The following is a 27,753-nucleotide window of genomic DNA, read 5'->3' as shown; positions in this document are numbered from 1 at the left end:
GGCCGAGGCAGGGAGGGGCCGGGAAGGCGGAGCCAGCGGCCGCCCAGGCTCCCGGCACCCGCGCGGCTCCGGGTCTGGAGCTGAGATCCAGGCTCGCCCAGGTAGGAACCGGCGCGGGCGATGGATCACGGACTCGGAGCCGTAGGGGCCCGGCAGGAGGGGAGGATGGGCTAAGACCCGCCTCTCCTGCATAGGCAGCCTCGGGACCCAGGGAACCCCCCCCTCAGCTTGGTGAGAGCGGGGGTGGGGGGGACTCAGTCCCCGCCCCTCCGTCCCTGGCCTCCTCTCCGCGCCCACCCCCTCCTCCATGCGCACCGCTCCTTTCCTGCCGGCCCGCATCCTCCGAGACAGCCCCCAGCGTCCCCCAGGTCCTGCCTCGCCTTCTCCCAGCCGCGCTCCTTGTTGGTCCCACAGGTTCCTTCCCAAAGCGAGCCGGAGTCTGTGCTTGGCTGCCTGGGGGAGTTGGGGGCACAGCTCGAAGGAGCCAGAGGGTGAGTCTGGCGTAGGGGGGCGGGGCGGTGGCTGGAGGGCCGGGGACCATTCTTCTGCGTCTTGGTGTCCGCGGGACTCGGGCGGGCGCTGTGGGGCTGGCTCCATGTTTGCGGAATGAAAGAATCATTACTCTTCCTTATCCCCTTCTGAAGGAGGACTTTTTGAGATCCACGTGCTGCAAAACACGCTGGGGGGCCTGCCGAGATAGGGCTCCCCTCTCCGGCATAGTAGACACGAATCTCCTCTCTCCACCTCCTCTCTACGCTCTATTTTGGGGGCAGGATCGCTTCTGGTTGGGGCTTGGGAATGGTGGGAAAGGAGGGGCTTGTAGGCCCAACCAGGTACTTGTTGACAGTCAGGAGACTTGAGAGAAGCCCCTTTAGAAGGCCACAGAGGAGGGGGAAGCTGTGGAGGAGAGCACCCGCTGTCAGGTAGGGACCACTTCTCGCCTGATAATCGCCTGGAAGGGCCAATGGAGTATAGATTCTGATCTACAATTTACTGAACAGCCCTCCCCACAGCCTCTGTTTCTTCATCAGGTAAATGGAAATATTAATGTCCGTTCCTCAGGGCTTTGAAGAGATTAAGAAAAATGTCATATGAAATCACCAGGACAGTGCTTGACACATTGGGAGCACTCAGCAAGCTTGGTTTTCTTTCTTTCCTCTCTGAAAAAACTGAGTGGAGAATTTGTTCCCATCCCTTCTGTCCCCGAATTGGTCATGGACAGTCGCAGTACACGTGTAATCACTGTTTGTTGAATGAATAAGCTTGCCAGAGTTTCACATCCCACCCCATCCCCTCTTTTTCTCCCAGAATCCACAGACAGAGATCTAAGCAGCACAGACATGCCGGTGCTGTCTGAGGACTCCGGTGAGTGTCTCCTGGGGCCGGGCCTGCCACAGTCCTGAAGACAAGAACCTGCCCAGCAACCCAGGGCAGCAAAGAAAGCAGCTGCTACCGGTGTTGGCGCGGAGCCCTGGGAATGAGAGCTGGGGGGGGAGAAAATGTGCCCCCGGCAGGGCTGACATACTGTTGGAGGGTCTGCTCGGGGTCCCATGGGGCAGGAAGTAGCCACTGCGTTGGCTCTACTGTGTTTTTCTCACTCTGTCCTCAGGTTTGCATGAAACCCTGGCACTGCTGACCTCTCAGCTGAGACCTGACTCTAACCACAAGGAAGAGATGGGCTTTCTGAGGGATGTTTTTAGTGAAAAAAGCCTCAGTTATTTAATGAAGGTGAAGTCCTTTCTGCCCCAGGAAGGTCTTTCCCTTATGCTGCCCTCTGAATGACCTGGTTTGCAGCCCCAGGCATCCTCACAGCTGTGGGTGGGCTGTGTGACATCCAGGGTGTATCTGGGCAATTGTCTTGGGAGGCCCCAACCTGAGTTCAGCTGTGTTTGCAGATTCACGAGAAGCTTCGCTATTACGAGAGGCAAAGTCCAACCCCTGTCCTGCACAGCGCTGTGGCCCTCGCCGAGGATGTAAGCCCCCAGTTTCTCCTTCTGGCCTCAGCCCCTCTCCCACCCCTAGCTCTTTCATCTGGCCTGCTTGCCATTGCTTAGCAAGGGACCATCAGGGCTCAGGAGCCCCAAGGTGAATAACGTCTCCTCCCCTTCACCTCTTCTCTGGGCCTCCTAATAGGCAGGGAGAAACTGGTGAGCCTTGGACAGGGCCAGGGGCCGTGGCGACATGGTGACACCCACTTACTGTGTGTTCGCGAGAAAGTCTGATTTCCCAGCTGTGATGAGAGCAGTTCCCAAACAGTTGAGGGCTGGCGACAAGAACAGGTCAAACATGCACACTGCATATCTGTGCTTTGTGGAGGCCCAATATGAAGTCCTGGGTCCAGGGACTTGCAGCTTCTTGTTTTTTGTTGTTGGTTTGGCTGCTCCTTTGTGATTTGTGGGGTCCGCCAGGGATTGAACCCTGGGCCTTGATTGCTGGGCCCCAGGCAGTGAAAATGCCGAGTCCTAGCCACTGAACCACCAAGGAATTCCTAGGCTTCTTGTTTTTTAAAGGAATCTTTCCTTGTTTCTTGTGGACCTGTCCTTTGTGTCACACGATTGAAAAAGCTGTCCTAGTTGATTACTAAAGCCAGTTTCTGAGTAAAATCATGTCACCCTAGCGAGGGATGGGGGCAGATTCCCTGCCTTTCTTGCCTGTGAGATGCCATTAGGAGCAGCTTAGGTTGCCAGGCTCCTAGGCTCAGCACTGCCTCTAATATTAGCTCTGTGACCCTAAACAAGTCACTCAACCTCTCTGAGCCCCAGTTTCCTCATCTGGAACATATGGTGAGGGTAGAGACAGAGAGCTAGATAAGCCCAGGTTCAAGTCTTGGTGGTGCTGCTCACTACCCTGGGGACCTTGGGCAGAATATTTAATCTGTCTCATTTACTTCTCACCAGTGAAATGGCTAAATAATAGTACCTGCCCTATCTAGTTTGTTGTGAGAATTAATCCACATGAGGCAAACAGCATCCAGGAAAGCCTTCATAAATTAGCTCCCATTAGGATGAGCCTGTAGAGGCTTCTCATGCTCTCTGATCCCTGGAATGACTTCCCTGGGAGCCACAGTCCTAGAGTGACTGAGGGTCCAATGCCCCCTGGTGCTGTAGTCGTGGCTAGGGGGCCCAGGGAGCAAGGTTTCCCCTTGGGTGACTCCCAGGAGGCTCGCAGCACCTGCAGCCATCTGTGGCCTTCTCTCTCCTTCCCCTGCAGGTGATGGAGGAGCTGCAGGCTGCCTCCGTGCACAGCGACGAGAGGGAGCTGCTCCAGCTGCTGTCCACCCCCCACCTCAGGGTAGTCACACCACAGTCTCTGCCTACCCATGCATCTGTGTCTCCCGGGATGGGGATAGGAGGAGTGCTTGGCTGTGAAACTGAGGAAAGGAGATTTCTGAGTTAGGGTTCCTCAGCCTAAGTGTCTGGGGAGGTCGTCTCTCTGGCATGAGATCTGGGACCCCAAACCACTGCCCCCTGGCCAGGTCCCCTGGACCCCCATGTGCTTTGGAGGCTAGCCCTTCTGTTGTCTTGCCTTCATGACAGGCCATGCTCATGGTACACGACACAGTCGCCCAGAAGAATTTTGACCCTGTTCTTCCCCCTCTGCCCGATAATATTGACGAGGATTTTGATGAAGAATCAGTGAAGATTGTCCGCCTGGTGAAAAACAAGGAACCCTTGGTATGTGGTCCTCACCTCTCTTCCCCATGCTCTCCCATGTTTCCCACCCACCCACTGAGAAACCCAGGAAGGGACCACCCACTGCAGTCTTTGGAGTAAGTGATGGCAGCTTTGTCAGGGCTGCCACTAGTCCCTGTGACACCACCGTGTGCAGAGTACTCCTTTCTCTGGGTAGATTCAGCCTCCCTTTGCTGTGGCCAAGCTCCTTTGTGCAGTCGAGAACCTGCACAGCTGTTCAGGGCAGCCCTGATCATCACGCTCTGAACCAGAGGTTGGCAAACTATGATCCAACAGCCAAACTCAACACAGTCAGTGTTTTTAAATAAAGTTTTATTGGTGCCTGGCCATCCAGTTCACTTAGGTGTTGTCTGGGGGCCCCGCCTTTACATGGCAACAGCAGACTCAACGGAACCCGTGTTGCCTGCAAATAGTAAAACATTTATACCTGATCCTTTCCAGAAAAAGTTGGCCAACCTCTGTTCTGAATTCTGAGGAAACCCAGGGTAGCAGCCATTCTTCTTTGCAGCTGACAGATTGTTTCATTTTGGTCCCGGTTCAGCATTGATTTACGGAGCTAAGGGACAGGTTTGTTTATTAGATGGAGGGAAGTAGCAGCAGTCCAGAGAATTGAGGGCGTGCCCTAGAGAATACCACAGCTGGCCTTCTTCACTGTCAACTTTTACCAAGTGACCTCAGATGAACCGCTTCTGCAGACTGGCCAGGGTTCTCCTCTGCTTTTGATTCTTTACTTTCAAAATGGGGGCAGTCATCCAGCTACTTGGCAAACACATCGTGAACCCCCCTGTGTGCCAGGCACCGCATTAAGTGCGGGCAGTTCAGAGAGGGTTAAGACTTAGTCCTTGGGGTTCCCCGGTGGCCCAGTGATTAAGACTCCATCCTTCTAATGCAGGGGCTGTGGGTTCAATCCCTGGTTGGGGAACTAAGAACCCACGTGCTCCATAGCAAAGCCAAAAAAATTAATAGACTTAGTCATCACCCTCTGAGAGTTTATAGAAGGTAGTAACTGGGATGTCCTGGAAGAGGTGATACCCATGCTAAATTTTTTTTAAAAAAAGAACAGAATTTTTCCAGAGGGAAGAGGGAGAAGAAGGGCATTCTATCAGTAGAACTGCATGAGCAGAGCCATGGGAAGGTAAACGGCATGGTAGATTCAGGGAACTGGCCAAGTTGGAGGTCAAATGTGACAGAGGTGAGGCCAGATCATTAGGAGAGCATAAAGACTGGATTGTCACCCACAGTTGCTTCCCTGGACTCAGAAGGTAGTGGGGAGCCACTGAAGGGTTTTAAGTAAGAAATAAAATGGTCAGATTTTCAGTTTGAAAGATCATCTTGGCTATGAAGTAGAAAGTCACCTGGAGGGTGAGACTGGAAGCAGAGGACTTATTTGAGAATGGGGGCCAAATACATATGGTTCAGAGACAGAGCTTGACCTTGGTTTGTGGGAAGAGGGAAGAGGAATCCAAGAAATACATCAGAAATAAAATTAATGTCACTTTGTGACTGCCCCAGTTTGGGCAGGAGTCTGGGGAGGCATCTTGGATATAAGACAAAGGTGTCCAGCTGGGATGACAGGTGGGCAGTGGGACCATGATTCAAAAGGGGAGATAAAGAGAAACTTAGGATCCATTGAATTCAAGAGGCCTGGGTGCCTGCAAGCAGAGATGTCCAGGAGATAAAGGCTTAGGTGTGTAGAGATGCGGACTTGGTAGCTGCCAGCATCCAGAGGGGTTACAATCCCACCTGAGAGGCTGAGACCACCTGGGTGAAGCGTGTGTAGAAAGAGACAAGGAGAGGACACGGGCCAAGTGCTGGCCCTTTAATCAACATTTAAAAGACAGATATAGGAAGACTCAGCCAAGGAGACCAGTTGATCACTGAGAAGTACTGTGAGAGAGGTGTCACCAGGGCCCAGGCTAAGAGAGCATTCCAGGGAAAGGGCAAATCAGAAGATCAGAGAGATGAGATTGAGCGTGGCGATTGACATGGCAACTCGTGGGTCGCTGATCCTTTTGCTGGTGCAGGGAGTGAGTCAGAGCAGGTGTGTGCTGCCTCTTTGAGAAGCTTGCTCCAAAGGAATGGAGACTGGCATCCACTGGATGGGGCTGCCACATTTTTAATGATGGGACAGGCTTGATAATATTTTTAGGACCAGGAGAAGGAGTCAGTGGGGAGGGGCATTGAGAATGCAGGAGAGGGAGGGAGGGAGATGGAGGGACCAGCCTAGCCAGGAGGGTCCCCTCTGCTGACTTAGGGAAGAGGAGGAGAGGATGGACAGAGATGCTGGCAAGTTTGATGGTCTGAGGGGCAAGAAGCCACAGGGTTCTTAGCTGCTGGTCTCTCTTTCCAGCAACATTCATTTTATGGATTTCAAATGAAGTTAATGATTAAGTGTGCCAGTGTGTTTGCACTTACAGCCAATAATTAGTGGTTAGCATGTATTGAACACTTGTGCTTTGTCGCTCAGTTGTGTCTGGCTCTTTGCAACACCATGGACTGTAGCCTGCCAAGCACCTCTGTCCATTGTGATTCGCCAGGCAAGAATACTGGAGTGGGTTGCCATGCCCTCCTTCAGGGGATCTTCTTGACCCAGGATCGAACCCAGGTCTCCCACCCTGCAGGCAGATTCTTTACCGTCTGAGCCATGAGGGAAGCCCATGAATACTGGAGTGGGTACCCTGTCCCTTCTCCAGGGAATTTTCTCAATCCAGGAATTGGACCAAGGTCTCCCACATTGCAGGCAGGTTTTTTACCAGCTGAGCTACCAGGGAAGCCCATATTGAGCGCTTACTGTGTACTAAGTGCCTGGCCTGCGTTAACCTTGCAACAACCCCAAGAGTCAAATGCTTTCCCACACCGCAGAGGTAGCAGTCGCAGAGAAGATGAAGATGAGAGGCTTTCTTGCTAAAGGAAGGCCATTGTTCTTAGTAAATGACAGAGCAGATTCAAACCCAGAGCCATCCAACTTGTGCCTGCTGCCCTGCCCCGCCACAGCCTAGCCTGCCTGGTGCACGAGAGCTCGTTAGTGCCCTTCTCATCCTAGACATCATGTCTGCCATGTTTTGGGGGCCAAGTCCTGGTCCCAAAGCTCCGCCTGGGGCATAGTTGGTTCCCCTTGGCAACAACAGAAGGCCTGGTAACCCCGTGATTGGCTCAAGGCAGGTTGAGAATTTGCTGGCACGTATTCTCCTCATGATTAAATGTCTTTGCAAGAGGCAAGAGCTGTGATGTGATAGAGAAAACACTGCATTTGGCATCCCAGAAAGCTGGGTGACCTTGAAGGTGCTTACCTTCTGTGTGCCCCTGTCGCTTACCTGTCACATGAGGCTGTGACAGCGTTACAATCGTGCTTTGTTTAAAGTGCTGTGCTATACTAATTTGAGATGTTGGTTTTATTTTGTCCTCAGCATGGCAAGGTGCCTGCTGGGCTCTCCCCCCTGGGGTGGCAGAGGGAGGAACAGGGGTGGGAGGGGAAGGCTCTCTCTGGTCCAGAGAGTCAGAGTCTGAGATTCGAGGCTGCTTCTTAGGGGCCTGCCTGCTCTGTCTCTGATGCAGGGGGCCACCATCCGGCGAGATGAGCACTCAGGGGCTGTCGTGGTGGCCAGGATCATGCGAGGGGGCGCAGCAGACCGGAGCGGTGAGTGGCATCAGTGCTGGCCTGGCCACGGCCACAGCCATGGTCCCCCCAGCCTTCCTCCTTTGGTCTCCTTCCCTTCTCCCACTGGCTCGCCTGTTCGGGATGTGCTTTACTTTCTGGGAGTGGGACTGGAATTCTCTTCTCCTTCCTAAGCCCAGTAGAAAGTTTATTTGTTTGAAAATAGGTCAGGCATGGAGTCCTTTGAGGGTCATCAGGAGGGTTTGTGCATTGGCTTAGCCTGGGGATTGTGGTAGTTCAACTTGGTAGGTAAATCCTAACTAGGGAGCAAGACACCCTTTCCTGACACCCCAGCTGCCTTAGCCAGCCTCAGTTACCATGGGGAGCGTGTTCATGTCCCAGATTTGTTTGAGTAGAAAACAAGTTAAGAATCACTGTTGTGAAACAGGCTCACAGATTTAGAGAACAAACTTATGGTTACCCGAGAGGATGGGTGGGAGAGGGGATAGGAAGTCTGGGATTGACATGTAAACACTGCTGTATTTACAATGGATAACCAACAAGGACCTACTGAATATAGCACAGGAAACTCTGCTCAGTACTCTGTAATATCCTACATGGGAAAAGAATTTGAAAAGGAATAGATACATGTATGTATGTAACTGAATCACTTTGCTGTATACCTGAAGCTGACAACATTGTTAATCAACTATACTCCAATATAAAATAAAAAAGAAAAAGAATCTTTGGTGTGTGGGAGAACTAAGTTGGGAAGCAGATCTCCTGGGGTAGGGGAGTGTTGCCCCCAAAAGTCTGGGGACCATTGTGGTGGGAGCCCTAAGACCAGTGCATCCCATTAACAAGCACAGAAATGGCCCAAGTGTCTTGTTAAAATGCAGATTCTGACTCAGCAGGTCTGGGGTGGTACCAAGACTTCTGCAGCCCTTCCTGCGTCCTGGGTGATGCTGCTGCTTCTGGACTGGTGTCCATGTTGAGTGGCAAATAGGGCCCCATATGCAGAGTTGCTTGTCATTAAAGCAGAGGCCAACAGACAGGTGTGTCTAACACTCTTGACTCCATCTTCTCTGGTGCCCTTCAGTTTTCATGTAACATTGGAGAAGGATGTCCTTGGAGTTATGTCTGTACACCCAGGCAGGGGAAGAGTTAATGATATTTTTAAAGAAGCAGAGTTGACAGCAGAAAGAACATAGGCTTTCTATAGCCAAGTAACTGCGTCTGTGCACTGGCTCCATTATTTCTTAGCAGTGTGGCCTTGGGCAAACTGCATCGCTTTTCTGAATCTCAGCTGACTGTTTGTAAACTGGGGGGTTTCACCAGGCTGCTGTGAGGCTGTGATTCGAGGTGAGCCACCCAGCACACCTGGGGATAAGTTCATCCCAGTCCCATCCACTACCTTTAAGCCTTGAATCTCCCCTGCTTTGGTTCTGTAGGCAGGTGCCAGAGGTGCCTAAAACTTCGCGCTCTGGGAACCTTGGCCCCCTTGCTGTGCTGACGGTCAGCCCTTGTGTCTCCTAGGCCTGGTCCACGTTGGAGACGAGCTCCGGGAAGTGAACGGGATCACAGTCCTGCACAAGCGGCCCGACGAGATTAGCCAGATTCTGGTCCGTGCTGTGCGTGAGCTGGGGGTGCGGTGGTACTTCAGAGACCCAGAGCAGGGCGCTTCCTGGAGCCAGGGCTGATCTAGCCCAGTCTCCCTGTTTTCATGGGGAGACTGCAGGCCTAGTGACCTTACAGTGTGCCCTGCATCAGGGCGGGGGTGGGGGGTGTTGGGGACAGGAGGAGGGGAGTGCCCAGACCACCTGCCTCTCTCAGACTCTGTCTTCAGCACAGCCATTCTCCCTACCCCCAGCCTTGTTTCCTGAGGACCCTTCTAGAAGAGCCTCTTGAAAGGGTCCCCTCTTCTAAAGAGCTGAGGAACATGGAGTAAAAGGCTGTAGCACAGGAGAGCAAGGGCTTTGGGGTCAGCTGGTCCTGGGTTAGAATCTTGTCTCCATCACGTTACAACTGTGCAACCTTGGTGGTGGTGGTGGTTAAGTCGCTAAGTTGTATCTGATTCTTTTGTGACCCCATGGACTGTAGCCCGCCAGACTCTTCTGTCCATGGGATTTCCCAGGCAAGAATACTAGATTGGGTTGTCATTTCCTTCTCCAGAGGATCTTCCCAACCCAGGGACTGAACCCAGGTCTCCTGCATTGGCAGGTGGATTCTTTACTAACTGAGCCACCAGGAGTGTCTTGTGTAACCTTGATGGACAAGTCATCAAATCATCAAGTTTTGATTTCCTTTCCTGTTCAATAGGGGTAGGGATGGTTTCTCAACCAAGGCATGGTTATCATTAGGATGTAAACATCTGGAAGAGGGCATTGCACTTCACAACTGCAAGGGGATTCTAGGGTAGCCAGTGCTGGGATGGAAACAACCTTCTTAGTCCATTCTGGGAACTGAAGTCAAAACTGAAATTATAAAAAGCCCCTGTCATAGTTCTGACCTCTATAATCCTCAGGCATCCTCTTCCAGCACGATACTGTTTGCTAACTTTTAATGGTTTGGGGGGTTGAAAATGGGATGAGATCTAAAGTTCAGAGGCCCACTCTTTAAGGCCCTGACTACAGGGGACCCTGGTTGCAGGCAGACCCTTCAATCTTTCTGCCCCCTCTCCTTTTCCCCTGGTTCTGGGCACCAGCCTCCCATGTTCCAGAGTGAGGCGGGATCACTATTGGGTGAGATGTGCTCTAATGGGCCGACATGTGCTTCCCCATGGGCCCCCACGTGGGGTGCAGGATCTGTCTCTGGTACAAGGGAGGGAGACCTGAGATTGGGGAAGATGCAGGTCAACAGGGAAGTGCTGGTTGGGAACCAGCCCCAAATCAGGCAGGAAAGAGGAAAATGAAATTGAACGAGGATGTGAAAATAACCCAAGAGAAAAGAAGGGAAGTGCTTGAGGGCACTAGAGGTCAGGAGGGAGAGAGAGAGCTGTATTTGTTGTACGCATTAGTCTTAAGTTCTCATTTAGAATCTTCTGGGGACTTTCCTGGTGCTCCAGTGGTTAGGACTCCATGCCTTCAATTCTCCAGGGCCCAGGTTCAATCCCTGGTCAGGGAACTAAGATATTGCAAGCTGTGTGGTGTGGCCAAAAAAAAAAAAAAAGGAGAGAAAAGTGTTCTGTCCCTTTGTCCCATAAAAATGCTTGAGTTAATTCATCTGGGTGCCACCACAGAAGGGCAGGTCATAGGGGAGGCTGCACGTCCAACTTTCTTTTGCATGTGAGTTTCCAGATCAGGGAGGTAACATGTGATGTCCTCGAGGGTTAGATCTGGGAGATGATATGGTCATGTGCTGTCTCTTTTCAGGCGCAGTCCCAGGGATCCATCACCCTGAAAATCATCCCAGCCACCCAGGAGGAAGACCGCCTAAAGGACAGCAAGGTATGGGGGAGCTGAAGGCAAGGGAGTGGGCAAGGAGGGCGGTGGGGGTGGCGGGACTCCAGCCCTGTCTTTGAAACAGTCACTCGGGAAGAGATCATCCATCTGGTCCTCGGAGCAAGTGCTCGGTAGAGACCTGTAACTCAGTCACCAAGTGATTCATTTGTTTGTACCCCATCTCTTCTAAACAGGATTTGACGTAGCTTGCTAATAAAAGACAAGATTCTTCTAATTGAAGTAGAAAAGCCAGGCCATGAAGAGGAGGAGAAGATACCAAATGTTCCGGCTTCAGGCCCAATTAAGTAACTGCCATTTGTTCAATTCCTGGTGGAGCCTACCTTTGGTGGGCACCTGCTCTGTGCCAAGTGCCCTGCCAGATGCTGGAGACCAGGATGATTAGTAGCTTAGAGGTTTCCTGATTCAGTAGGGGAGGCCGGGGACCCAGTGTCTCCTTGAAACGTGATAAGTGCTTCAGGAAAATTCTGTGCAGAGTTCTCAGTTCAGTCGCTCAGTTGTGTTTTACTCTTTGTGACCCATGGACTGCAGCAGAGTTCTAGGCACTTTTTTTTTCCCCTTCATTGGGTCTTCTTTGCTGCATGTGGGCCTTCTCTGATTGCAGTGAGCAGGGGCTACTCTCTAGTTGTGTTTCACGAGCTTCTCATTGCAATGGCTTCTCTTGTTGCAATGCATGGGGCTCTAGGGCTCAGTAGTTGTGGCACATGGGCTTAGTTGCTCCGAGGCATATGGAATCTTCCCAGACCGGGGATCGAACCCATGTCCCTGCATTGGCAGGTGGATTCTTAACCACTGGACCACCAGGGAAGTCCCTAGGCACTTTGGAAGGTGGCACATAATAGGAGGGCTGGCAGTGAGCCTAGAAGAGGGAGAAGAGAAGGGCGGGCAGAAGGGTCTGCATAAGTGGGGGCTCACAGACATGGCAGAGAGGAGTATGAGGTCCATGAAAAAGTGCACTGTGTGGGCCTCCAGGAGGAGGGGGTGGTGTGCTGGTGAGATGGGTTAAGGCTCTGTCTGAATGGCCTTGAATGCTTTGTTCAGAGTTTTGGCATAATCCCTGCTTAGATTTCAGAAGCCCACCCCGATGCAAGGATTCGAGTGCAAATTGTTTATTTGGCAGTGACCCCAGGAAACACCAGAACAGGGCTGGGGAAGGGAAGGCAGCCAGTGCAACAAAGGGTGTCTTCTCAGCAAGTTACCACCGCAGACAACCAGAGCTTAATCCTGCTTCAGAATTCGGGGTCCCCTGTAGGCCATGCCTCCTCCATTCCTCCTAACAGCTGGGAGAGCTGGGGAGGGGAGAATCTAGACACCAACTCTCACCAGGCTGTACCCCAGGGGTTGATTCCCAGCAGTTCCTCCCTGCTGAATTAGGGGGGAGCAGATCCTAGTGGCTGGAGGAAGTCGTTAGGCAGTCAGGGTGGGGTGCACTGCAAAGGTAAGGCCCCTGGGGAATATGGGAAGGCACCCCACAGGCCAAGTAACAGCCTCAGAGGCAGTGAGAAGCTCCTAAAGGTATTTAGATTTTTGGTGTTCTTTGCTTGTTTGGTTCTGAGAGGGAAGCGATGGAAATCACATTTCTGTTTTACAAAGCTCCCTAGGGCAGTGAGTGGAGGAGGGTGGAGATGGGGTCCAGGGTGCCTGGTAAGAGTCTGAAAGTTAGGAGTTAGTTAGTTATGAGGTCCCTATCCTCATAATATTAATATATGGCCAGAAAATTCATACTATTGACTAACTGGTAGGAGTTGTAAAAGCCCAGATGAGAGATTATTAAGCCCTGAGCGGAAATGGTGGTAGAGAGGATGGAAGAGGCATTACTCCGACTTCCCAGTAAACTTGGATCTGAACTTTCTGGCAGCCAAGGCGAAAAGGAGAACATAATGAATTACATACTTCTCATGGAAGATGGAAGGAAGCATGCTGATTTTTCAAGAAAACTAATTTTCTGCCCCCATCTCCCAGGACCAGGAGCAGGAAAGACAGGGCATGAAAACACTTGGCATAGAGTAGGTGTCAATAAATAATTTGATGAATGGCACAGTTTTTTTACGCAAATGAAGAAATCATCTTCATATGACGATTTCTTATTTGCGCCTTCAGTTGAATCCCAGGGCACACATAATACCTGATGGAAGGTTGTTCTTCCTGGGACAAGCTGGTATGGTCTCCATATGCAGCTTCTGCAGGTTCTAACTTGATACAGGGAGAGGATTTGGTTTTCCTGGAGGACAAAATGGGTAGCTTATCTCTTAGTCCATCCTTTCTGAATATTTTTCTTTTAGCTAGGTCCTTGGTCAGGGCTGGCCTTCTTTTGAGTGCCTGGGAGCCTGGTGACATGTATGGCTAAATGAGGGTCCCTGTCCTCATAATATTAATATGTGGCCAGAAAATTCGTACTGTTGTCTAACTGAATCTCTTTTGCCTGGCACCTAAGGGATTTGGATTTGTCTAAGGAAAACCTCTGGCCTTTTTTTCCCCCCTATTTTTCTGTTAAAGCAATTGGGCCATAATGATTTGGAAGTAGCAATAAATAAATCCATGCCACTGAATTATAGAAGAGAATGAAGAAATGGGACCCAGTGCTGTCCCCATCCTGTTCTCTAGAGGGATGGCTTCTGGGTACAGAAGAGAGCTGGGGGTTGGCCAAGTATGTGACTCATGAGGTAGAACTGAACTGTCAAAGACATGACTGTCAATTACCCACTGAAAAGTGATGATGAAGAATCGGTAAGAGTAGTTTCATTGATATTTGTGTTCTTATCAAAACATCTAGACTACTTAGTTAACAGATGGCTGCTGACATCATTAGGGGCAGTTAGCATATCAGAAATAACATTTGAGTTAGAAATTGTGCTTGCCTTTGGTTTTTTGCTCCCAAGACTAATGGTTGCTTTGTGTAGGCTGAGAGGCTATTGTAAGGACAGCAGGTCAGGTTAATAAGGAGATGTTTAGGTTGGAAAGGGAAATCCGTAAATCGTTTTCTGATTCTTTCTTTTTAAAATAGCTTAACAAGTTGATGGTTTTTAAAGCATTTATTTATTTATTTGACTGCACCGGGTCCCAACTGCAGCCATCTGGATCCTCCTTCCTCTCTGCAGCCTCATTCAGGAACTTAGTTGTGGCAGGTGAACTCTTAGTTGCAGCGTGGAGGATCTAGTTCCCCGACCAGGGATCGAACCCAGGCCCCTTGCATTTCAGAGAGTGGGTTCTTAACTACTTTACCACCAGAGAAGTCCCCATTTTTTTGATTCTTGATGGATTTCCCGAGTGGGATATTAAAAATGATTGAACAACAGTAAGAAAATAGGTGTGGTGGGTTTCTGATTAGCCTTCTATTCTTGATACTGCTTGTTCTTCCTAATTGTGAACAGCCTCCTTCGGCCTTCCGTGTGGCATAGACATGTCAGTGCTTTCAGGCTGTCTCACCTAGCTCCTCCCTTGCAGGTGTTCATGCGGGCCCTCTTCCACTACAACCCAAGGGAAGACCGGGCCATTCCCTGCCAGGAGGCAGGCCTGCCCTTCCAGCGCAGGCAGGTCCTGGAGGTGGTGAGTCAGGATGACCCCACGTGGTGGCAGGCCAAGCGAGTGGGGGACACCAACCTTCGAGCTGGCCTCATCCCTTCCAAGCAGTTCCAGGAAAGGTGGGTCTGGGGCGTGTTGTAAGGGGGTGTGGTTCTAGAGTGGCCGGAGGTGTAAGTACATGGCAGAGCCCCAGATCTCTGCTAGTAAACCCCGGGGTGGGGGTGCCCACAGGGTGTCCTTCTGTAAGCAAAGTACCAGTGTGCTTGTTGCCTCTTCTCTCATCATCGGTAGTGATGTCTGTTTGAGATTTTAGTCAGTGTATATAAATCTGTACTATTAAATTAATGTATATTTTATAATGCCTACTAGGGCAAGTTGAAAAATAAAATATAAAAATACAGGAGAGGAGGGTAAGGAAAAGAAAATTACCCAGTCTCGCCACTATCTGCTGCTGCTACTGCTAAGTCGCTTCAGTCGTGTCCGACTCTGTGCGACCCCAGAGACGGCAGCCCACCAGGCTCCCCCGTCCCTGGGATTCTCCAGGCAAGAACACTGGAGTGGGTTGCCATTTCCTTCTCCAATGCATGAAAGTGAAAAGTGAAAGTGAAGGCGCTCAGTCATGTCTGACTCTTCGCGACCCCAAGGACTGCAGCCCACCAGGCTCCTCTGTCCATGGGATTCTCCAGTACTCTTGCCTGGAAAATCCCATGGACAGAGGAGCCTGGTGGGCTGCAGTCCTTGGGGTCACGAAGAGTCAGACATGACTGAGCGACTTATCTAAACAGCATAATTTATTTCCTTCCTGTGCCTGTTATGTGAGTGATGCATATAGAATTTGAGGTCTTGCCTTTTCTTTTTTTTGGTGACTTAACATTTTGATGTGAGCATTTCCAGCATTACTATAGAATAATAGTATTTATTCTATACTATTAATTAATAGTGAAGAGTGTGAAAGTTGCTCAGGGTATCCAACTGTTTGCAACCGCATGGACTATATAGCCGGCCAGGTTCCTCTGTCCATGGAATTCTCCAGGCCAGAATACTGGAGTGGGTAGCCGTTCCCTTGTCCAGGGGATCTTCCCAACCCAGGGATCAAACCCAGGTCTCCCACATTGCAGGTGGATTCTTTACCATCTGAGCCACCAGGGAAGCCCAATTAATCGCAATATAATATTAATTAATGGTAATATAATATTTCATCAGGAGATGTACTGTTTATTCACAGGCAGCAACTATGGTTTCTGCCCTGTAGGAGCTGACAGTTTAGCTGAAAAGTCACACGTGGTTCAGACGAACAGTTCATATAAAATGTGATGGGTGTGAGGAGGATACCAGGTCTTAGCAGGAGGACTGGCCCTAGTCTGGGCCAGCATGGAAGGCTTCATGGAAGAAAGGTCATACCTCAAGTGACTTCTCTTCTTCCCTGTGGCTGTACGTTGAAGCTCTCTTCAATGTTTCACTGCTACAAGGCTGTAATAATTATCTTGCACATAGTCTGGTCCTCGTATTTCAAATTGATTCCTTAGGCTGGATTTCCAAAAGCGTAAACCCTGGGTCAGAGGGTGTGGCATTTACACCTGCAATGCTTCTCCTGAGATTTGTAGCCCTCTTCCATTTTGAGGGTGTGGCATGGCGCTGTATGTACAAACCTCAGGGTTCATCCATTTCAGTGGCTCTGCTGGTGTGGTCCCCAGGTGTATTAGCATCCCCTAGGAATTTGTTAGAAAAGCCAGTCCCTGCCTGGGCCCTGCCCCAGACCTGCTAAATCAGAGACCCCAGGGCCAGAGTCTGAGCTCTACATTCTAACAGATATTCCAGGTGATTCTGAGGGGCTGGAGTTTGAAGACTGCTGCTCTGTTTCCTCGGGGCAGCCTCAGACCCATCTGCGTCTTTGGCTTCACAGGTTGTGGGGGAAGGCACTCTAGCTGCATTTAATTGTGGAAATCTAGACACCTCCAGGAGCCCTGGGTGTCAGCTCAGAGATGAGGCCTTGGAAGCTGCTTCTTCACTGAAGGCCGGATTGAATAAAGTGCCAGGCTGAGCTCTCCATTGGGCTGGGGAGAGGGTGGTTAGGGCATTAAATTAGAGTCACTTTCACCCTTGACTTCTCCTAAGAGTTGTCCTGCTGTTTTCTGGCTTCCTCAGAGTTGGGGAGGCCGGGTGACTGTGGAGAAGGGGCTTCCTTTCCTTGAAAATCAGCTTTGGGAAAGTAACAACCAACCACTGATCATGGACCCTGGGCTCTGCCCCCTGTGTGTGTGAATGACCACCTGAGGCTGGGCAAGCATCTCTCAGAGTAAGAAGCTTAGTTTTTTCCTCACAGACCTGTGAGCACCTGTGCAAATGTCCCTCTGCAATGGAACTCAGTACGAAGCCGGGAGGCCCTTGGAGTGCCAGGCTGTACCCCACTGTGGGATCCAGGCCTTGGTTTCCCTGAGTTTTCCAGAAGGTTTCCTCTGACTGGTTCTCTCACCCAGCTCATTGGCCTGCCCATCCCCTTTTGTCCCCATAGGCGACTGAACTACCGGAGAGCCACAGGCACCCTGCCGAGTCCCCAGAGCCTCAAGAAGCCCCCCTGTGAGTAGTCTGGAAGGATGGCACTTCAGGGAAGCAGTTCAAGGAGGAGCTGGGGTTAGGACCCTAGGACCTGGGACATCATGTGGGGAAGAAGCAAGCCCTGGGCTGGAGTGGGTACTCCTGTCTGAGCTCTCAGACCTCCTGAGGGAGGAGGGGCTGGGGAGAGGGGTGAGGAGGAGAAATGGGGGTAGGTGGTGGGGAGCTATTCCCTGGAGAGGAGCTACTATATTGAGGGCCCATAGATAGCACTGCAGGGCATGGTGATGCCGCTTCCAGAGTTGTGTGCAGACTGTAGGTGTGTGTTGTGTTGTGTCTGTGAGAGGCTCCACAGCTTTCCTTAGATCCCCAAGGGGCCCCCTGACCCTGACAACGTAAGAACCACCGACGCTGGAAGGGGTTGGAGATGGCTGTGAGTGATCTCACCCTCTGTGTTAGCAGCCAGGTTTGATAAATAAAAGAAAAGGACTCCCAGTTAAATTCAAATTTCAGATAAACAATGAATCGGTTTTTAATATAAGTATATCCCATGCAATATTTGGGACATTCTCATGTAAACACTGCTACATTTAAAATGGTTAACCAACAAGGACCTATTATATAGCACATGGAACTCTGCTTAAGGTTGTGTGGCAGCCTGGATGCGGTGGGGGAGAGTTTGGGGGAGAATGGCTACATGTATATGTATGGCTGAGTCCCTTCGCTGTTTATCTGAAATTCACATTTAACTTAGTGTCTTGAATTTTACCTGGGAATTTTACTCTGTGCAGCCCTTACCTTTTACATAACACTTTCACTTACCTTCTTGCCTTGTAATCATCACAACAGCTCTGGTTCGTAGTGGAGTCAAGGTCATCCTTTTTTCCAAGATAGTTAAACAGAGGCTTATGAGGTCAAGGAAGTGGGGTTGGGAACAGGGTTCCAGAGCCCCCAGGTTAGAGCCCCTGGTGGTGAAGAAACGTCAGGGGATGGCCTCTCTAGTGGGGGATCGAGAGTGGGGCTCGGAACCAAGTTGGGGGGTTAGAAGCACACCGGGTGACTGGAGCGCAGCTGGCCGGCTGCCCTGCTCTGTGCTCTGCCATCATCTGCATCTGTGTCTGCCCAGGCGAGTCTCAAACCCCAGAAAAGCGGGAGAGGTCCTGGTCCGCCACAGACACCCTTCAGCGAGCTGCTCCCTGGGCTGTGTGGCTGCGTTTCCAGATTTGCTCTCAAGTCGGAGGGGCTGCTGAGTACATTGGCCCTGAGGCCGCTTACTTAAGCCAGTAATGAGCGGGCTTTCTTTGGGCCGCTAATGAGACACACACCGGAAAACTAATTAGAGCAAGTCTTGGTTTAATAATGCACCGCAGCTCAGATCACAGATTTGTTGGAGGAGAGAAACAGGGGACAGATGGAGGGCTCCTGAGGACCCGAGGCTGTTGCTGCCTCTTGGTGGCGGGGCCTCCCGGTTCCCCTCTGCTAACGCTGCTCCATCTGTCTTTTGTGCAAACCGCAGATGATGAGCCCTGTGACAAAGGTAGGCCTGGTATTTGTCCCCTGTGTGCATGGACAAGGTCCCTTTTCTGTAGACTGTCTGAGCAAGCCCCTTCACCCACTCCTCCTGGGGGGCGGTGCCCCTCAGGCACCCCTCCTGGCACCTCACTCCCGGCTCTGGCAGCCGGACCAATCTGCTCCTTCAGGCGTGCAGAGCTGGTGGGGACACGGGCCCAGCCCTCCCCTGATTCTGGCTGGGCTGGTCACGTGACCTGCCTGGGCAGCGGGCAGGAGACAGGAGGGCAGGGCAGGGCGAGTGTATCTCCCCTCCTTATCCTCACAGGCCCTAACTCAGAGGGGCTGAAATGGGGCCTGCTGACCCTGAACCCTACCAGGTCTGGAAGGGCTGTTTGTGGCCTAAGCATGGAGCACTGAGTGAAACAGAGAAATTTGTTTACCTAGGGCTGACTGGAACATGGCGTTTGTCCCAAGCCCCTGAGACTCCATCCCAGAGGGTGCTGCCTGGCTACCTGTGGCCAGGTACCTCTGGGCTGGGACGTGTGTCCAGCCTGGCTCACCAGCCTCCCTCTCTCTGTTTGGTTCCCAGAGACCTGTGACTGTGAGGGGTATTTCAAAGGACACTACGTGGGTAAGTAATGGGGGCTCTCCTCTGCCCCTGCATTAACACCCCTCCCCCATCCACGCATAACCTAGCCCATCGTGGGCTCTTGGGTCAGGGAGAGGTGACTGAGACCCAGGAACCCCTCAAGAGCAGCTGAGTCTGTGGGACCTACATTTCCTTTCAGTCTCTGTTAGCCAGAGGCCAAGCTGAGCCTGCCCTGGCCCCAGGGTCCCCAGCCTGCCCCCAGCTTTCATCCAGCCACTGGGAGCAGCGCCCCGGACAAGGACCCCTACCTTAGTACCAATTTTATTATTACCATAACCCCAATTGTAGCTTATTCAGTGTTTCTTCCGCCCCTATATGGCAGTGGCGCCTTTTACCAGTCTCCGAAGTACCTTTGCTTCTTTTATTTTGGTAAATCTTTTCAAAGGCCTTTCATTCAGGAGTAATTTTCAAGCTTACTGAAAAGCTGTGAGAATTGTACAAAGAACTCCCATATACTCTACACCTTGGTTCACCAGACGTTAACACTTTTCCGTATTATCTCTATCATTCTCTTTTTCTGCATAAACACATTTTTAAGACTATTAAGTCTTTTTTTTTTTTTAAGAGTATTTTTGGCTGCCCTGGGTCTTCATTGCTACATATAGGCTTTCTCTAGTTGCGGCAAGCAGAGGCTACTCTCTCGTTGTGGTGTGAGGGCTTTTCACTGCGGTGGCTTATCCTGTTGTGGAGCATAGACTCTAGGTGCATGGGCTTCAGTAGTTGTGGTGCATGGGCTTAGCTGTCCCGAGGCATATAGGATCTTCCCGGACCAGGGACTGAACCCATGTCCCCTGCCTTGGCAGGCAGATTCTTAACCACTGCACCACCAAGGAAGTCCCACATGTACACATTTAATCCTCCACCCTGAGTCATGTGAGAGCTAGTTGCGGCCATCATATCCCTTCACCCCTAAATAGCTCAGCATGTGTTCTCTAGGACAAGGACATTGTCTTATAATCTAGGGCTATTATCAATTCTGGGAATTTCTTTTATATATATATATTTTTAAATTTATGCTGTTCGTATCAACATTTTCACCATTGTCCCAGTAATGTCCTTTAGAGCATTTCCCCTGACCCAGGATCCAATCTAGGAGCACCCGTTGCTTTTGTAGATTTGTGTCTCCTTTCATGGATGGGGGAACTGAGGCTCAGAGGGGTGATGACTTGCCTGAGGTCAGTCACATGCCAAGTAAGATAGTAGCCTTGAACCCTAATTTTGGGTGCCAAGTGGTCCCCCTTTCATCATATTACTGTGCATCCTGCAGCAGGAGGTGGTTGGGAGAGGCCAGTGGGTCTCAGTCGCACCTCCAGGTCTGACCAGGTAGAGAAAGTCTATAGGGAGATGTATGGACAAATACCACGGTGTCCCCCTGCCCTTCTCTCCAAGCTGGTCTTCGGAGGAGCTTCCGGCTGGGCCGCAGAGAGAGACTGGGAAGCCCACAGGAGGGAAAGACGTCTGCAGTAGCCGAGTCTCCGGAGCTGCCGACTTACGAGGAGGTGACCAGGTACCAGCACCAGCCTGGCGAGCGGCCCCGCCTGGTGGTTCTGATTGGTAGGTGACATCTCCAGAGAATGGGCTGGTTTCCTCCCTGACGGGGAAGGGAGGGAGCCCAGCTGGAACCTGGCAGCCTTCCTCTTGTTTCTCAGGGTCTCTGGGAGCCCGACTACACGAGCTGAAGCAGAAGGTGGTGGCAGAGAACCCTCAGCACTTCGGTGTTGCCATTCCACGTAAGAGGGTCCGAGTGTGTGTGTTTGTGTGTATGTGCATGCATGCACATGTGTGTGCACACGAAAATTTCTTGCGGCCTTGACTCCAGCAGCAGTGACTTCTATGCTGGGTTTTGAAGAGTAAATAGGAGTTTTCCAGGCAGAGAAGGACAAGTTCTCTATATCAAGAGAACCAATGCAAAGGTTTGAAGATGTGACCCAGAGTAGCAGTGTGAGGGAGTGAGGAGCTTAGTGTGGGTGATTGGTGGGGTATGAAGCTGAATGGGGGGCTGGGTTGATCAAGAGGGTCTCATATACTCATCTAAGGTGTTTAGAATGTAATCAGTGAGTGAATAAAAGTATTAACACAAGCAGATGGTCACAAGTGACCCTAGCAGCTTTGCCAGAGGTTGGGCAAAGAGGTCACACATTAAAGTGCTGAGCATCGCCTGGGTGGCTGCCCTTTGAGACCCCTTCTTTTCTTTCAGAATGCTCTGGAAAAAGCTGTGTACTGCTTTGAGTGGGTTCCTTGTTCTATGGGGAATCTGATTTTCCCCAGAGGGGTGCACCTTGATTCTATCGTGGAAATCAGAGGGAAAACACTATGTGCTTTAAAACTGTGTAAGAACCACCTGTGCAGAAACATCCAGTCCATAAGGGGACTGTCTGTCTTCACGTCTCCTTTCCTCTCAAAATGAGAAATAATTGAATAAAGAATTAAAAGCATACAGCAGGGTCATCTGAGTTTCTGGCTCTTTGGCTCTCAAAAAGAAAAACAATTAGGAGGGACTTCCCTGATGCTCCAGTGGCTATGCATGGGGCTGGGTTCGATCCCTGGTCAGGGAACTAGATCCCATATGCTGTGACTGAGAATTTGCACGCTGAAGTGAAGATAGAAGATCCTGCGTGCCACAACTAAGACCTGGTGCAGCCAAATAAATAAATTAAAATATTTTAAAAAAGAGGAACAAACGGGAAATTAAAACTTAGAGGACTAGAAATTCCTTTAGCAATTCTTTTAAAACCTGCAGCATCAGTGAGGCAGTTTTGCTGAGTGGTTAGGGGCATACACTTGGCCTGAGACACTGTGTTCAGCCTGGCTTTGCTCCCTGCCAGCCTTGGGACCTCAGAACGGGGCTTAACCTCTGCACCTCTCAGTTTCCTCACCTGCAAAACTGGGGCCTCCTTTTGCCTACATCACAGAGCTGTGCAAATCAATGGCATACCTGCACACAGGGACCCTTGGTGAAGGGAAGTGGGTGTTTGTACACAAATCAGTGATGAACCTCTGAAAGGAACGAGAGCACAGCCTTGCTGTGACATGACATCTCTGCCCAGTGGTCCTTCTGTCTTCCACAGATACCACCAGGCCCCGGAAGAGCCATGAGAAGGAAGGAGTAGAGTATCACTTTGTCTCTAGGCAAACATTTGAGGCCGACTTGCATCACAACAAGTATGTCATCTTGATGGGCCAGTGGGGCCTCCGTGCAGCTGTGTGTCTCTTCATCTGGCCAATGTTCCACTTGACCTCCTGGGAAGGCTTCCCGGAAAAGGCAGAGAAAGTGGGGCAGGGGTGGGCGGGGGTGGTAGCCGTGGTGGGCCATTGATAGCTCAGTTGGTAAAGAATCCACCTGCAGTGCAGGAGACCCTGGTTTGATTCCTGGGTCAGGAAGATCCACTGGAGAAGGGATAGGCTACCCACTCCAGTATTCTTGGGATTCCCTTGTGGCTCAGCTGGTAAAGAATCTGCCTGCAATGCGGGAGACCTGGGTTCAGTCCCTGGGTTGGGAAGATCCCCTGGAGAAGGGAAAGGCTACCCACTCCAGTATTCTGGCCTGGAGAATTCCATGCACTGTATAGTCCATAGGCTCGCAAAGAGTCAAACACGACTGGGCGACTTTCACGACACATTTACCTTCGGTGCGAACTCAAGCAAGCTCGGGAGCTGAAAGCCTTTTTTTTTCCCCTCTGGTGGTTGGTGTTCTAGGTTCCTGGAGCATGGTGAATATAAGGAAAACCTCTACGGAACCAGCCTGGAAGCCATTCGGGTTGTGATGGCCAAAAACAAAGTTTGTTTGGTGGACGTGGAGCCAGATGTGAGTTCCTGGGGCCAGTTAGGGATTTCCCATTAATGGAATTTGTAAACTCGGGGGCTATACATTTTATAGAACATTCAACCTCATTGCAAGGGCTTTTTACTCCAGAGCAGTGAATATTAATATCTCTTTGGGTCTCCTTGGAACTTCCCTTGGATCCAGTGGTTAAGACTCCGTGCTTCCACTGCAGGGGGTACAGGTGTGATCCCTGATTGGGGAGTTAAGATCCTGCATGCCACGTGGTGCAACCAAAGCAAACAAAACCCCAAACATCTCCTTGGGTATCCCTTTGACTAATGAAAGCTTTTGTACCCCAAATGTGCACCTCTGTGCAGAAACTCCCTTAATTGAAGGGACCCTCTTGGTGGCACAGACCTGGGATAGATTGCATGCAGTAAGTCATGCAGCAGGTGATGGCACCAACTGGTCCATTAGATGTGACAGTCAGGGTTGTTGTTTGGTTGTGAAGTCATGTCCGGCTCTTTGTGACCCCGTGGACTGTAGCCTGCCAGGCTCTTCTGGACAGTCAGTTAGATATAAATGCATCAATGAAAGCTGGGCCACCCCCTTCCCATCTAGGACAAGTGAAGTCAGTGGCTTAGAGGACCACTGAGGGAGGCAGTCAGGAGAGCAATTTGAAAGGGAAAATGGGCAGACTTGACCTTGTGAAGTGTTTCAGAAACATTTCCAGTCCCGCACACCCCGCAGGGGCTTAACCATCTTTTTCACCTTGTCTTTGAGAAAAACTTCTAAGCTTTGAACTCAGTCTGGGCATTTTTTCCCCCTATGTGGAAACAGAGTTCTGATTTTATCACATAAACTGTTATTTTACAGAGCTAGACTTGAAACAGATTCCCTAAAGCACCTTATGTCCAGAAAGGAAAATCCTCACTAATTTGGACTTCCTGGGAGTTGGTAGTTGAAATTAAAATAGTCTGAATTTCAAAAATTTTTTGAGAAGTGATTTTATGATTTGGGTGGGGGAATGCAAATTGTATACATAGCAGTTTAATACCAGTGTATCCGAATAGAAGCTCACATCATAATAAAATGAGCTAATTAACAGGACAATTTGCATATGGAAAACCTTTTAAAGTCTTTACCGTTTACTTCAAGGGATCTCTTAATCTCTTCATTTGCTTAACAAACTTTTTTTTCTTTGAATATCATAAGGAGGCGGACTGTGTGATAGCAAAAATTTTGCATTAGTCCAAATTGATGACGTCTGACTAAATAGATACACCCATTGAATCCTGCTAGTTTTTCCTTCAGGAGTAGGCAGGCAAAGAAGGTTGTATGAAGGCTAATTAGAGCTTGGGAGAGGGTGGGCAGAGATAAGAGAGATGGCAGCTCTCGGAACTGAGGCTTTGGAACCTCTGTTCTCAGCGAGTGAGCCTCCAGGGCCCAGCTGAGCCCAGTGTCATAGTGAAGAGTGGGAAAATGAGCAGGTGGTCTGCGTGGTTGAAGTCAGTTGTCATATGACCATATAATCAGGACCTTTGCCATTGGGGTGATGTGATGAGGCACACCATTATTGAGCATTCGAGAAATATATTTCACAATAAAATATTATCGAAGTATATAACATTCCTGAACTTTCTTTTTCAGGCACTGCAACAACTGAGGACCTCAGAGTTTAAACCCTATGTTATATTTGTAAAACCTGCAGTTCAGGAAAAAAGGAAGACGCCACCCATGTCTCCAGCTTGTGAGGACGCAGCAGCCCCACTTGTAAGTTTTCAAGGTGATCATTTCATCTCCCAAGGCCTAAAAGGGCCTGTTACAGCTGCACGTGGGCAGACGTACCTTCTGCATGAGACCATCTTTCCATTTTTGCCTGTTGCCCGGACTCAGATGTCATGTGATGATTGGAAGGCTTAAGTTGGGGCAGCTGGAAGCACCACCTGATTCACACAGAGGCAGCTTAACCAGGGTTTCCCACCCTCCACCCCTTCACATGAGCATCCTTCTCAGAAAATAAGGGACTGACCTCTTTCAGGCACCTGATCTGAGTGTGACAAACCACAATAATTTGTTGAACTCCTAAGTTAAACCCAAATAATTTTTAATTGAAACACCAACTTCAGGTCCAGAAAGCTAATCCAAGATGGAGCCAAGGGGCAGCAGGGGGAGTCTTCCCTACATGCTGCTCAGGGCTGAGGCTCTCTTGCTGAAGCTGCAGGTGGTTGAGTTCCACCTTTACAGGTCAGGAAAAGAGTTCAAGGGATTGACGGCTGCAAAACAAATGTCACACGTTTTACTCCATTACAGATTTACTTGAGTTCTTCCAAGAGACAGATATTTATTAGGAAGATAGAGGGATTTAGGGGCCAAAAAAAAAAAAAAGAAAAGTCCCTTCTATAATTTCTCGAATAGATACATGCTTCCAGGATGAACCGTGAGGGTGCCCGGGGGAGAGGAAACTCCAGAAGTGGTGGACAGGTCTATAGGATGTGCGTGTGTAAGGGGTTGGGAAAAGTAGGATGTTAGATCCAAGGACAGCAGTGGGATGCTGCAGGGTGCTTTTGAGTAGGAGAGGAGCCCTGCAAGATACCATAAAGAATTGGGAAGCTTGGCCCAATTTAATCTATTGGGTTGGCAAAATAGTTTGTTTGGGTTTTTCCGTAAGATGTTATGGAAAAATCTGAACGAACTTTTGGGCCAACTCAATAGTTTGTTTTTTTTTCCCTCCTAGGGGGTTAGAAGTGAGGAGAAGAAATCGTCTCAGCCTTCCTGTAGGTCTCTACTATCTTTGCGGTAGCAGGCAAAAACTGTTTCCTAGCCCTTTAGAACATATTTTCTGAAAGCGCGGACACTGTCACTAAAGAAGGAATCTGGTTTTGACTGGTGACAGAAGAGGAGGAGGGAATATTCTGGAATGTCCTTTTAGGGGGAGACAGCTCACCCCCTTCCATGACAGAATAAAAACACTGAGCCCTAGAAGCAGAGGAGAGAAGGCAACAGAGGATTGGAAAGGGATAGAAAGGGAGGTGGGTGAATGCCGGTGATAATTTCACTTTGCAGTTTTACTTACGAGTGGATCCTGCCACTTTCCTGTCTTCCAAAACCCAAGTTCATTGTCAGTGAACTACCTGCTTGGAATTTGACTTACTAGAGCTATTTCTGAATGAAGATTCAGATACTTGCATAGGTTGGGGGAAGGGAGGGCTCATTGGCTGTCTATGCTTTAGTGTTAGGTGTCAGGAAAGCAATCTGATAGAAGTCAGGTATCCTAAGGAAATGGGGCATTGGGTCAGGGTTGTCCCAGACTTTCTTAAATAACTCTCCTTTGTCTACTATGCAAGTGGTGGGCTTTGGTTTGAGGAAATGAAAAGAAGAACTGAGTTCTACAGGGTGAATTAAGATATCCTCTGAGGGCATTCAAATTACTTCTTTTCCTTTTTACCCTCATTGATTCCAGAAATGCTTGCTCGGCTTTTGTATAGTGAATACTATTTATGGTTCTTTCCTGTAATTATTTTAACCAAATTGCCATGTACCATAATTGTACTATATTGGAAATACCTTCAGACAGAAGTGTGATAGTGACATATATATACACACAGATAGACTCAGCATCTACCCAGAGCACTTCATATCAGCTAACAGGTCCTCAGTAGATATCTTCTGAATGACTGAACAGTGATTATGGCTACAATTCATGAACTGTTCTTGGACGTTGGATAGGCTAGCATCACTACGCCCTTGTGTACCTAGTTGGTTCTTGTGTACCCAGCTGGTTATTCAAGGGCCATATTCATGCACTTATCGCCTATAAATTAGAGACTGCAACACTGCCCATGACAAAGGTTGTAGGTCCATTACTTGTCAGGGGGATAACAACCCACTTGTTCCGTAATTACCCCTTTTCCTTGCAGGATGAGGAGCAGCAAGAGATGGCCGCCTCTGCCTCCTTCATAGACCAGCATTATGGGCACCTGGTGGATGCTGTACTGGTAAAGGAGGACCTCCAGAGTGCGTACAGCCAGCTCAGAGCACTCTTAGAGAGGCTGAGCAAGGACACTCACTGGGTACCTATTAGTTGGGTCAGGTAACTGTATCCTAGAACATCCAGGTTGGAGGGGACCTGGAAGACCACCTGGCCCAGCCTACCCCATGCTACCATCAAGGAATCTCAAGTGAGAGGGGCAGAATTTTCCATAAACTCCATCCTCAAGAAGAGTCTCTGTGGGAAGTCTTGTTTGTCATTGGTTTTTGTCCATTGCTTTTCACTGCACTCCTTTGGAGCAGAAAACATGAGTCAAAAGGGGGTATATATCACAATATAACACATGTCATTCATTAAAGTATCACAGGCAAGTTGACCCTGATTCTCTGTACCAAAGTTGAGTAGCCACTGTCTTTTGGCGGGGGAGGTGGTGGTGAATGTATGCAGTACCAATTTGCAGAGGTAATTTAAGCTTTATAAACAGACTGACACTTCATTTATTGGGCTTTGTCCAAAGTTGAGTTGTTTTACCCAAGAGGACGTAACATGCAGTTGAAGTTTGCCTGTCTTCAGGCACTAAAATGTTGATCTTTTTAAACGTTTTGAAAGTTTGTGTTTGCCTGGCAATGGAAAATGTGGCTCTCTGCCCTCTTAAATAGTGAGCATTCACAAACTTTGACAGACTGAGGTGTGCTTCCCTGTCACCCTGAGTTATTGTACTATTCTATGGTACGGTGGTGTTTGCAGGGACTCTGGTGGAATGTAAGGCTGCTTGTGCCTTTTCTATATATCCTCAGACTCCAAAAATTCACCCTTGCTTGCTTTATTCTATTCTGTCACTTGTCTCTCTCGTTGCTGACAGTTACCCTGGTTCTCACCCGTCCCTTCCTTCAGATTATAGGAGCCCCTGACATGCTAGGTCATGGAAAACCAGATGATCCCCACACCTCCACCCCCCACCCCATCAAATCTATGTCTAAACCGCAATAAATCAGTCCGAACCGTCAAAATCTAAGTA

At 49.8% G+C, this 27,753-nt stretch overlaps 1 protein-coding gene across 7 annotated transcripts; it reads left to right on the top strand.

The window, feature by feature from the left end:
• Positions 1-27,753, top strand: MPP3 (MAGUK p55 scaffold protein 3). Of its 7 annotated transcripts, none has more exons than XM_069543511.1 (20): positions 1-101; positions 415-491; positions 1,309-1,365; positions 1,610-1,728; positions 1,896-1,973; positions 3,211-3,291; positions 3,537-3,674; positions 7,248-7,329; positions 8,824-8,909; positions 10,659-10,733; positions 14,190-14,386; positions 16,780-16,844; positions 18,337-18,357; positions 18,922-18,963; positions 20,371-20,535; positions 20,631-20,711; positions 22,050-22,143; positions 22,678-22,786; positions 24,395-24,517; positions 26,665-27,753. In XM_069543511.1, the coding sequence occupies exons 3-20, from the start codon at positions 1,341-1,343 to the stop codon at positions 26,839-26,841; spliced, it is 1,758 nt and encodes a 585-aa protein (XP_069399612.1). In that variant the 5' UTR covers positions 1-101; positions 415-491; positions 1,309-1,340; the 3' UTR covers positions 26,842-27,753. The 7 variants fall into 7 exon arrangements, with proteins under 7 accessions (XP_069399612.1, XP_069399611.1, XP_069399613.1 ...); XM_069543510.1 differs by having other exon boundaries at positions 8,824-8,918; XM_069543513.1 differs by lacking the exon at positions 1-101 and adding an exon at positions 213-231 and having other exon boundaries at positions 8,824-8,918.

The sequence above is a fragment of the Ovis canadensis genome, chromosome 11 (assembly GCF_042477335.2).
Source record: "Ovis canadensis isolate MfBH-ARS-UI-01 breed Bighorn chromosome 11, ARS-UI_OviCan_v2, whole genome shotgun sequence".
NCBI classification, from domain to species: Eukaryota; Metazoa; Chordata; class Mammalia; order Artiodactyla; family Bovidae; genus Ovis; species Ovis canadensis.
The sequence above is the reverse complement of the archived record's forward strand: the minus strand, read 5'-3'. Positions and strand labels throughout refer to the sequence as shown.